Source organism: Gordionus sp. m RMFG-2023, chromosome 4, assembly GCF_954871325.1.
Source record: "Gordionus sp. m RMFG-2023 chromosome 4, tfGorSpeb1-WG-v2, whole genome shotgun sequence".
Taxonomy (NCBI): domain Eukaryota; kingdom Metazoa; phylum Nematomorpha; class Gordioida; order Chordodea; family Parachordodidae; genus Gordionus; species Gordionus sp. m RMFG-2023.
In genome coordinates, this window is record NC_088778.1 from 6858324 (window position 1) to 6871144 (window position 12821).

General features: G+C 27.3%; 1 protein-coding gene across 3 annotated transcripts in view; it reads right to left on the reverse strand.

Moving 5' to 3' along the window:
- The window catches only part of LOC135928903 (leucine--tRNA ligase, cytoplasmic-like), a 35437-nt gene extending 32499 nt beyond the window's left edge, over positions 1-2938 (reverse strand). For all 3 annotated transcript variants that reach the window (XM_065465354.1, XM_065465353.1, XM_065465355.1), the window contains exons 1-6: positions 2796-2938; positions 2594-2684; positions 2471-2551; positions 2289-2429; positions 2012-2176; positions 1672-1848 (exon numbers count right to left, since the gene is read on the reverse strand). In XM_065465354.1, the coding sequence (XP_065321426.1) occupies positions 1672-1848; positions 2012-2176; positions 2289-2429; positions 2471-2551; positions 2594-2684; positions 2796-2911 (771 nt within the window). In that variant the 5' untranslated portion in view covers positions 2912-2938. The remainder of the gene's footprint in view (positions 1-1671; positions 1849-2011; positions 2177-2288; positions 2430-2470; positions 2552-2593; positions 2685-2795) is intronic.
- Positions 2939-12821: the final 9883 nt, after the last annotated feature.

Consider the following 12821-nt stretch of genomic DNA (forward strand, 5'->3'; position numbering starts at 1 on the left):
AGAGAGTGGCTCACCCCTTCAACTATACAAATAATTAAGAATCTAACAATAAATATATCCCATCACCAATATGCTAAACATCACAGGAGGGACATTACTCACCGCATAAGGGCTGACAAAAGGCTGTTTATTGCTAATTTATCTAAATTTATCCAATTCATTTTTGATAATAATAACATTTAAGGCTTTCTAATCTCTTAAACTACTCACCACCTTTAAGACCAATCCTTTACCAAGACTACACTTAAATAACAATAAGATTATAACTGACCCAAAGGAACAATTAGACATATGAATAGATTATTACATGAACTTCTACAGAACGAGGTGGCCCAGACCTATATGTGACTACCCTTTCCAATCACCCAGTCAGAACCTGAACAAGTTGGATAAAATCGGTGCCATTAAACGACTAAAAATGCATAAAGCTGCTAGAGTCGATGGGATCTTTGCAGAACTCTGGAAGATAGATGTAGACCTAAGTGCCAGTTTACCACTTCCCTCTTTAGGGAGATATGGAATACGGGTAAATTTCCTACGAATGGATGACATCAATAATACTAAACTTCCCTAAAAACAAGACCCCAAACAGACTTAAAGATTACAGAGGTATTGCACTGATACCAGTTGCCCTAAAAATGTTCACATACATCATATCTGTCAGGATTAAATTAATCATTAACAGGTTCCTCTTTAAGGCTATCACATCATACAGGAATGGTAGAAATACTACGGAGTTGACTATGGCACTTAAAGTTATTCTGGAAAAGGCTAGAATGCATAAATCCCCTATCTTTGCCCTAATGATTGATTTAAGTCAAGCCTTTGATTCCATTAAACAGCATAAGATACGGCCCTTGCTGGAAAACATAGGAATAGATAAGCATCTGATATCGCTAACTAAGATAATTATGACAATCATAGCGTAGTACCTCAACATGAATTGTAATTGTAGATAATATATGTCCTTTTATTTTGGGTATAATATGATTCAACTTTAAATTTTATTCTAAGAAATAAAGCGCCAACATTTTTTATATGTAAAATAAAAATATTTAATTTTATTTATTTGTAGAAATTAGGTGCTATATGATATATATCTTTTATTTTGGGTATAATTATTTTTTATTAAGAAAAATTCATTTCTATATTTAAATTAATTCGGACTAGGCAGGGACAAATAAAAAATAATCATAGCCAGGCTGGCAAAGCTTTTAAAAAAAATTACGGCTAAAGCCAAGCTTAAAAAAATAGGCCCAATGCAGATCACTAATTTTTAAACAAATTATTTATCAAACACAATGATTTATAAAATGATTGTTGTAGAAATAGATAGCCATATATTACATATATAATTGCCTTAATTGATACTGGGAAAAAAATTAGATATAGCTTTTAAAAATGTAATGGCCAGAAATTTTTATAGAAAAATTTGGGCTATAGTGGACTATTAGTAAAATTTTAAAAGCTGGGATGTACCATGCCTGACTTTTGAAAAATTTTGGGGTAGCACAACTTTTTGTTGTGCAAAGATTCTTAACAAGTCAAAATGGGTTGGGTCTTGCAGATTTCTAATCAGTATAAATAATAATGAAAAAAATCCTAATCATAAGATTATAGATGTGAGATATATAAATATAGCAATAATTTAGCAATGTGATAAGATTAAACCTCCCCACTAAGCCTATCATGGTCCATGCAAGGTTGCTTATCTGCTGGAGAAAATATGGTGTATCTCTTTCCAAATTTCACCCTGTGAGTGCGTTTCAATTTCCGGAATTGCCATTTAACAAAAGAATCATAGAAAGGGTTTATATCAGTTGTAACAAATGAACGTCTCCAATCAATCTTAAAGGGTGGGTGTAATAAGATTATAATTTGTTATTAATAAATATAGTATTTATGTCTAAAGAGAAGCTTTATTAATATAAACTTTTTCTTAATTGCATGTTAATATTGTTATGTAAGAGATAATATTTGAAAAAAAATGAGCTTATTTATAAATTTTAACTTTCAATCCTAAGCTCTTGGCATCCATAATAGCTTGTTTAGTGAAATAATCAATCCAATGGTAAGGATCTATGAATTCCAAAATTTCTTTGTCTGAAAATCCCAACTGTTTCATGATTTCCCATTGATATTTGGTTTCCCCACCTCCCTTTGCTATTAGTTTGCTCTGTTAGTTGTTGAATTTAAAAGGGTTGATTTTTTAATGGATAAAAAATAAATCAAATTATTAGCAACATTATATAAATGGCAAGAAAAAATCAATTAGTATAATTAACTACCTTTCCACTCCTACCAACATTATTATTATTTTCCTTAACCTCCAGATTATTTATTTCAATGCTAGCTTTATCAGATTTAGACGGAAATTTTGGAGGATATCCAAAATTTTTAACCTCTAGTTTCAATTTATCAGCACAAGCCTATAATATAAATATTATTTTTATTACAAATAAAATATGACCTTTATTGGCATTCCAGTGCAATGAAAACTTAATGGAAATAAACAGTTTTTGCCTTTCAATCTTTGGTATCCAACAGAAAACTAGGCCAATGTTATAAATAAATAAAAAGGCATTTAACAAACTTCACATTTAGACATAGTAAAAGCATGGCCTAAATGAAGAGGACCATTCATATAAGGATAAGGAAAAGTTACAAAATATTTTTCATCCGATCTATGTAAAATGATATTATAATAAGTTAAAATCATTATAAAATTTAAGGATAATATTACTTAATTTCAATCATTTTAAAAGAAAATTATTATTTCAAAATTTATTAATTACTTTTTATTTTTAGAGTAAGCATCAATTTCAAATAATTTGTTCTCATTCCAATAGCCTTGAATCTCTTTTTCTAATTTAATCAACTTCTTAACTTTACCCTTTTTTTCTTCTGTCATTTATAAAAACGTGAGAAAATATAAAATAATGTACCCAATATATATTAGAATAACATTTCTTGTCAGATGTATCATCTGGCATTTAACTGACAAAAGTAAAAAATAATAGTTTTTTATTATTTATGAATCTTATTGACTAGATATAACAGTGGCTTACAGAATTAATTTAAGGAAGGGGTGGATAGTAGAATTTCTTGTAGAAGGTGAAGGAATCGTGGCCAATGGCTAAACACACATTTGCTCGCCATTAGTCAAGTATCGCCAATGAAAAATAATGATTAGATATTTATTTCTATTTTGTTTTTTAATATCATATGTCTTATATCATCTCCTTTATAATCGATTGAACATTTGGAAGTCTAATTCTATCATTTATGCCATTGTTTAAGGCTTTATTAGTTTATAGATATTTATTTATCATTGACTAGTGCTAAATATTAGTGCTTCAACTTAAGAGGATAAAAATTTTAAGATCAAATTTTGGCCAGCAATATCATTAAGAGCTTCCTTAATTATATATTATTTGTTACATATGTTTGAGGTCAAATCAAGCTGGTAATCAGAGGGAGGGTCCCTCCAAAAAATTTACATGCTCTCGTAAATATCATTCCAAACTAATATCCCACCTACACACTCCCAACCCCCTTTTCTTCCAATTATATCTACAATATATCATAATAAATAACAATTTGAAAAAAAAATTTGTAAGAGTTAATAACTTTTTAAAATATTGACTATAATTCAAAATATTTAGAAAAATAGTAATTAAAAAAAAGTGTAAAACCAAAATTATTTTTATAAAAATCTAATATAGCCAAATCTACAGTAAATGGACCTAACGATCTCCAATAAAAAATTTTATTAAAAAATTATTAGTACATTTTAGGTACATCAACCCAATTGATAGTTAGTTCAGGGAAAATCCATTATTGAAAAAATAATAAAAATTGTTAAGATTGGCATAATTCTAAAATGAAAATTATAAACACCTTCAATATTTTGCCCGATGTAATGTAATGCCTGTTTAATACATATAAATTTAATCAGTTTTCCAGTTAATTAACATTAACCTGTTATAAGCTAATTAAAATTATTGTCATGCCCTCGGCTGAGTCTTAAATATCGGATTTCAAATTTTATGCAAAATCAATTACGTCTAAATACATTCATATTTCTTTTCCCGAATTCAAATTTTTTTAAACTTATGATTCAATTTTTAAAAATTTTATTTTTTCTTTTCAGTATATTCAATAGATAATTAATTTTATATCGTATTATATTTTGAATCGAATTATATTATTAAAAATTTGATATGAATCCGAATCTCATATTACGACACAGTTCTAAGTATTAGGCTTGCCAAATTTTTAAGACACTAATTATTAAACGTAGACCAATATGTAATGTTTAGTAAATAGGAATATTTTGTAATATACAATTTATACGTTATGAATTATTATACTCATCAATTCAATATCCATATCATATATTATAATAATATCAGGATCAATATATATTTTATATCCTGCTTTTATTTCTATGTGTTATATGGATGAATAAATATTATGTTTATTATTCTATTTATAATATTGGCGAAGTCATGGTGCAGATAATCTGTAATAATCTATTGGATGTTTTATGAAATAATTTTTGGGTAACTATTGGAAAATGTCATGGTTAGTATGAACTAATCTGTATATGTGATATTTGTTTGAGCATGAATGCATTGGATATTTTATGAAATTAATATGGATAAAGTAAAATTGTAAATCAGAATTAAGTCATTGGAATAAATTATGTAGAATTTGTAAAATATGATAAAATTATAGTTGATAATTAACTTAATTTAGAAAATATATTAATGGTTCTGATATTGAATGAATTATTATAAATGCTGACAAAGAACATTTAGTTGATAAATAAATATGCAAAAGAAAGGAAATTATAAAATCATAAATTTTTGGTACAAATGAAGATGTTCATGCTGATATTGGATAAAATTGCAGAAGAATTGAGTTTATTCAAAATACAATTATTAAATATGGAAATATAAAAAAAATTAAAATCATGATTGTTAATGGCTGAATAATTTTGGGAAATGTATATATTTGGAAATCTGTTGATAATAATTTAACAATCATTTGGATTTATATCAAATTATGGATATGGAAATTAATTTTGGGAAATTGATTACGCTTAGACTTAGTAGTATAATTTTAGTAAAAACATAGATTATTAATGATAAGTGACATTACAAGGAGATCGGGTTATGGCTTATGATCTTTGAACTATGGTAATATAGACATTTGCAAAATGAGTGATAAAGAAACCTGGCTAATTTAGATATAATGATATAAGAACATTGGGCTTTCAAATCACGTGACCTATGCTAAAACTAATGGAGCTTCCATGAGCCAGATCTTTGTGCGATGTAGGGATATGGATCATCTCATATTCTATGTGAGACAATTGTAAGGCACCTAATATTGATGCTCTTTTAAGAGATCAAGATTTTGATTGGGGGGAGAAGACTGTGTTAAAAAGGTAACACCACAAGGTATAGGTAAATGGAAACCATAGACAAAGATTATGAGAAATAAGTCGTGGATTCCTCTAGGAAATGTAGGTTTCCGTTCAATTATTGAAGGGAAAGTGCAGTAATGTATAAATATATTGCAACCAGTTGATAACCAGTCAAGAATGACGGGGAATAACATATTTATCCTTTATTTGACGATGGGTAAATCAGAATTTTGCCCTTTATTTGATTATGAATGTCAGAAATCAACTTATCCTTATTGACCTTCTTTTGGCCAAATCCAAGACTCAGCTATTTTTTGGCTAACATTTTATTTAGCTGTTTTTATAAAATTGATTAAATGATGGTCTCATTGTGTTCGTCCACTTAAGATAAATGAGGAGATGCATATTATAAAGAGTGAAGGTATCTCGATAATCTCAAATTAAATGTAGAAATGACTCACACAAATTATTTGGGTGACTGACGTGGCTGCTGATGCTTTCACTTATTTTGACTCTCTTTGCGAGAAGTCCCAGCATTTTTATTGATGATGCCCTTAAAGAGTTTTGCCACCATGGAAAATCTAGGGAGGATATCTCTTTATTGAAATCTCAAAGGAGTATATTATGTGGGTATCCTCTTGAGTTATGGCCTAACAAAGACGTCTTAGCGCTTTCTCAATTTTGATTTTGTAGTAATGTAGAAATATATACTATTTATACATTATGAATTTTTATATTCGTCAATTAGATATATATACATATATTCATGATTTAATATAATATGGTGAGGATAACTACATAACACCAATATCATCTATCATGTGATTTATGGATCAAAATACATTTTATATCCTGCCTTCATTTGTATGTGCTATATGGAAGAATAAATATTGTGTTTCCATTTATTCAATATTTATTAGGCATTGCATACAAAAAAGACAATTTGATTTAATCTTCTATCCATCCTGTAAACAGCATAAAATTAAAATTAAAAAGTTATTAGTTCAATACTAAAATTCTAAAATTGATAGCAAGATTCAAGATAAAAAAATATAGAAGTCAAAGCAATTAGGAAAAGAAATTAAATATCTAATGTAAAAAATACTCTCATGACTAAAAAAAATCAACTTTTTAACAGATTTTTAAATATGAAACTCGATATTTCTGGATGTAGTTTTATGGCTTTTATATGTTAGTGATGGTAGCATAAAAAGTGGTCAAATCTTTGAACAATTTGACACATAAATAAGATGGATTGATTTTGAAATTGAAAACTATTGCAATCGATGTTTTATTAAATATAAATATTAGTACTAACTATGTTTTTACAATTAGGAATCGAAGAGTTTAAACGCCGGTGTCTATTCCGAAATATGGCGTCTTTGGGAAGCGTCCTGTTTAAAAAAATTTTTTAAATATAATTTGGGAGGTGTTTTATAAATTTAACTGAAATGAAAGCAAATTATGTCAGTATATAAGTATTTAATTTATTTAATCTAATCATATTTTCGATATGGGGAGGAGAGGTGTCAACTTCCCTTGATTATTAAAAAAAAAACAATTTATTCTAGTGAACAGGCGAGTAACCAAGTTATTACAAGTTAATAACTTATCAAAATAACGACTATAATTCAAATATTTTAGAAAAAATTATTTCATAAAACAAAAGTAAAACCTAAAATTATTTTTATAAAAAATCGAATATAGACAAAGGCCAATAAGGGCATCTAAAGATCTCCAATAAAATTTAGGGGAAAAACTCTACCTAATCATGCCCACTCCCTAGCATCCTAAAAGATAAAATTATTTAAAAAATCCCAGAATCAGAAATACATTTACTAGAAGATATATGTATATTTTTATTGATTGTTTTATTAAGAATAAAATGCAGACTTTAATTTGTAAAAACCCCTTTCTACCAAATAAATGAAAAAATAATTGTAATACCTTCCCATATAGCAAGTATTTCCAATAACCTTAACACTTATATTTAGGTTGATTTTCTATCACTGTGTCTAAATTTAGATTTAAACGATTGCTTAATTAATATCTTAGGATAAGGGCAGTTGAAGTTCATGGGTAGACAAGGTGGATTTATAAGTATTGTTGCAAATAATCTAATCGGCAAAAAATTTCTTTATATTAATATAAGCGAATTGTTTTCAAAGTTATTTGCAATATTGTTTGAGTGAAGTTGTAAATTATTTTATTTCCCTAAATATTTCTAATACATTAGATAAATATGATTTTCCTAATGCACTTGTTAGAAGAAAATAATTGTAGTAATAAATTAAATGAGAATGAGAGATATTGTTAAATCAGATATTATTCCATTATGAAAAAGTGAATTAATTTGGCTGAAGATAATAATGATAAAAAAATAAATAAACGACTTCAAAAATAAAAAGAAATTGACATATAAAACTAAATGGGGAATATTTCCAGGGAAAATAAATATTATAGGGTAAATTCCCGGGTATTTACCCAATGCTCACACTATTATGTATATTAAAATTATTTAAAATAGACACAGGTCACCCTTCTTACCAAGTCAGATGCTCAATTTTCAACAACTAAGGTATATTTATCTCCTGGTTCTAATTTTCGAACTCACTAAATGAAAGCTATGTAATACCCATTTATTCTATTGCTTACTTAACCTTCCTCGAAAATGTTTGTACCTCCCTAATTTAAAAGTTAGAATCGTTTCTTATCTCTAAATACCTAGCTTCCACCAAGGAACTTTGATACTTATACTGGTAGCGCTGAACTACATCACTTTCGAAAAGTTAGAGGTAACATGCTATCTACAAAATATTTTAGTCACTAACCATTCAAAAATTAAACATATGCCCCCTCCCCCTTCTCCCTCAGTGAGAAATATATATTGAGACAATTGCTTTAATCTAATCCCTTATATTTGTAAACTCTTTTAAACTCTCTTTATTTCAAATGCCGACATTCACTGCATTGGAATAATTGAGAAGATCATTCAATACACTAAATGCAATGGTGTAACAGCCCATGCCCTAAAGTATTTAATAATTTACGTGTTCATCGGACGCAGCTTTTATCATAAACATCCTGACAAATTTGCCTGGATTTTATGGTAGAAGAGTGAATTCTCAAGGTGATATTCCCCTGGCATAAAATAAAATTAATATTCTTTCCCTTTGCCGATAAAATTTGATTTATATACCTTCTCCTTGTTTATTTGCCGGACACTGATAAATAATAAATTTAATATCTCTGCATTGAGTTTTACCTTCAGCAAAAATTGGCTATCATCATAGAGATTCAAGCACTTTCTTTTTATCCGTAATAATTTTCTTAAAGTTTACCATTTTTAATAATATATAAAACCAAAAATAAAACAATATTAATTTAAAATATTTGTATTATTAATTATACATATTTTAAAAAAATAGTTTTATAAACTAAAAAAATAAAATATTCCAAATTATAGTGTACAGGTATTATACACTATTATATTATAAAAAAGACGGAACGCGTTCAAGTTCATCATATATAAATTGAACGCCATATTTATTGATTCTGGATAAAAATTATATAATAATTGTTAAATATTTTCCACGTTGATGTAAATTTAGTTTATTAATTAATCACTGAATATATTATTTACAAAAATAGGAATTATTCATGCCAATATTCATTTATAATAATGATTGAATGCGGGATAATAATATGCTAATAATTATAAAAATATTATGTAATACAATCCTCTTTTTATTATCATTGTTAAATTTACAAAACTTCTCTAAAATTAGAATATTTTAATAACTATTTTGGGCTTTTTCAAACAGTACGATTTTGATTTTATTAACGCTTTGCAGTATCTCAGTTAATAAAAGTTGAAAAATAAGTGATAATAAATATAATAATATTCCTAACAGAGAAATTAAAGTTAGATAAGCTAGTAATCCGATTACGAACAAGGTCAGGGTAATGTATACGTTAATAATGTTAAGGCGATGTGCTTTGTACTGTTCCACAGGAAAACTTTTCAACTTTAGGGTTTGCCAAAGTAATAGGATAGCAATGAAAATGTGATAAAATATCTGAATTAAAAAAAAATGTAAATAGGCTGGGTAAATCGCACAACTAATTTCAACTCTCCCGTAACTTTTGATATCCGAGCCTTTAATAGATTGGTTATTATCTGTCAATGTCTCTTTTTGAAAAAGTTTAAAACCTCCATATATTGAGAAGATTATATTCAATATTATCTATTATAAAATTATAATTATCAATATATATTTCGAAAATATTTATAATACTAATGATTAATTAAAAAGATTCAAATATAATCCTAATAATACTAATTAAAAAGTCTAAGTATATAATTTAAGAAAGGGTATAAATGGTATGGTAGGTGTTTATATAATTTTAAAATAACTTGAATAGTTGTAAGGATAAGTGGTACTTGAATAAAATAACAATTTCTTGGAATTTTAATGTCTTCAGTAGTTTGCAACTTTATTAACTTATTCCTTATGATAACTCTTGCAATATGCATTTTGGCGGACAGTGAACAAAAATTTATGGTCACCGATAGCTGTAATAAAAATTGCGATGCCATACATAAATGATTGCTGGGTTTAGTTAAGATATATAAATAGGTAGATAGGAGACCCATGATAATTCCAAGGCACTGGAGGGCGACAAGAGGCTTTATTTCCGATTTGAAAGATGGGACATTTTGATGATATAAGTAAAACATAATATATAGTAAAAAGTAGAGGAGAGCTATCGATACAAATAATGACATGAGATCTGGCCAAAGCTTAAGATCTGAATAGATATATTTGGCCGGTAACCTTGTGCAATTCAATTTGTTAGCAGGGTCCGGCCAAGTGAAGATGGAGCAATTGTAGCAGGGCATAGTTATGTTTTTGCTATAAGCCTCCCTTTTGACACACGTCACGCATTTCCAACAACATTTTACTTCTGAAGGTATTTTGATTTGACTATAACTGCAAGGCAAGCTGCAACTAGAGAGTGGGGCGTTTTCCCCATTTTCAAAACTATAGTTTTTCCAAATTAAAGGAATGAATATTGAAAGTTGGTTTTTATAGGTATTGTAAGTCCCGACCGTTCTGTGTTCATAATTATGATATAACACATCAGATTTAATAAAATTACTTTTTATACCCGTCACACGTGTCATTTGGGCTATTTTTATTACCTTAACAATTGATTTAAATTCGTTGAACCTAATATATCCCGTTCTCCCTTCAAAAGAAACATTTAGAATATAAGGAATAATTGAGTAGTTATTAAGGCATTCTATTAAGCTATTGTAAAACACTTTATGAGTTTCCTTAGAGCAAACAGTATTTATCATATTTTCTATAGCATATCCAAAAGTATCAACGGCGTCCAGAATGATAGCAAAACGTTTATCATATATGGGAACACCTGAGTTAAGCGGCGAAAATAGCATTTCATTAATAGGATGAGAGATGAGAGACGAAATGGGAAAACTATAATTTGTGCCTATAGCCATTATGTCTATCCATGCTAATTTGTTGTTGGCTTTGAAGATTTCCATCCACTCAGAGAAATCTTCAACTCCTTTGCTAAACTCGAATATAGTTATGGTTCCAAGTGCAACTGTGATCAATCCTTCATTAATTATTTCATTAAGATCGGGCCAATTGTCGAGAGCTAAAAATATTAGGTCATGGTTTGGAGCTAGTATATTTATCAATTTTAGCACCATAATATATTGTTTCTTGGGCAGGAACAGCAAAACTAATCTCGATTTCTTTGAATTCTTTATTATCTCCATAAAAAGGTGTATGGTTGTATTATCAAACTCCTGTGGAGATAATGCTATTTGTAGATCCACACAGGCCTTGAGATTTTTTAAATTTTTCAAGATCTTGTTCTTGTAAAGCGTAAAATAATTGTTTTGATAATATACTATCGAGAAACGATTCCATTTCATATGTTCTAACAGTTCCACTATAACACGAACAAAGTATAGTTGATTGGTTGTCATGGTAAAAAGAGATTTGAATCTTAGCAGTATTTTTTTTTTATAAATTTTACATAAAAAATTTCTTAATAAAATCCATTTGAATTTATATGTTAGAACAATCTATTTATTTCTCACGAAATCACCAGTATTTTATAAAATATGTTAATATAATAATTTTCAGCAACTTCGGGTTCAGTATAAAATTTTCATTAAATATATCTTGAATTTAATGTTCTTTGTTAGATTTCCATTATTTTAATTTGTTTGTCTGTAATCATATCTATCCTCCATTATTTTAGTTATTTTATACTGTACATTATTTAAATTAATTTACCAGTATGAAATAATTTTTATAATCCTTACAATTTTTTATTATATTTCTTATTTATGCTTTTTAATTGTCTAATTTAATTTTTTTTTTTAATTTTCTTATTTTATATAATACAAAAATAATAATAAAAATATTGAGTTAAATTTATAAAGTCACTTTCCAGCAATGCAGTAAGTTACTTTTGTAATATAACTATAAATAGTTACTTCAGAAAAATATATTGAGAATTTCATAAAAATACTGGACATTCAAATAAATGGAGAAAATATATTTAAAAAATCTTTGTCTCATCAAAATAAAACAATTAAGCTTAAAATTACTTGGCTATTATGCGAGAATTTAATGATAAAATAAAGGAATAAGCGAATTTCATTATTGGATTTAAAATGCATTTTATTTTCTAACTTTTCGCCATCTCTGATTTTCACGAACTTTTTAGTGTTTTATTTATAAATAATTTTAAATGCCTTATTTTTATCAATTGTTTATTAAGGTTCTTAATTACGATAATTATTCTAGGAGATTATATAATATATCCAACTTTTTAGACAATTTTGCTATAAATTTTTAAGTATTTATAATGTGTATAAAAATATATAACATTTAATACAAATTAAATTTATTTAATTTTTATCTTTATTTAGAATCGCCAGTGAATTGAAATTATTTTGATGTTTAATAATAAATGCTACCGTAATTAATTAATTTTCTAAAAAATATTTATAGATAAGAGTTACTAAATAAAAAACGAAAGACATATGAGATATACATGGTAAAAATAATCCTCATTTCTTTTATTTACCTTTTATTAGATATCAAAGAATCTGCATTGGCACCTAAACTGATTTGAGCGATATTATAATGTGATAAATAATTAGCTACTAATTCTGTTTCAGGGCTGGAAAAGGGACCAAGTATGGCTACTATCGGATGCAAAGTCATACTCAATTTTCTAATCTTAATAGCTTGAATCTGTATAAATACAAATAATTTGAAACGGTATATGAAAGCCTCTTTATAATAGTATTCATGCAATAAAAATTTTCCAAACA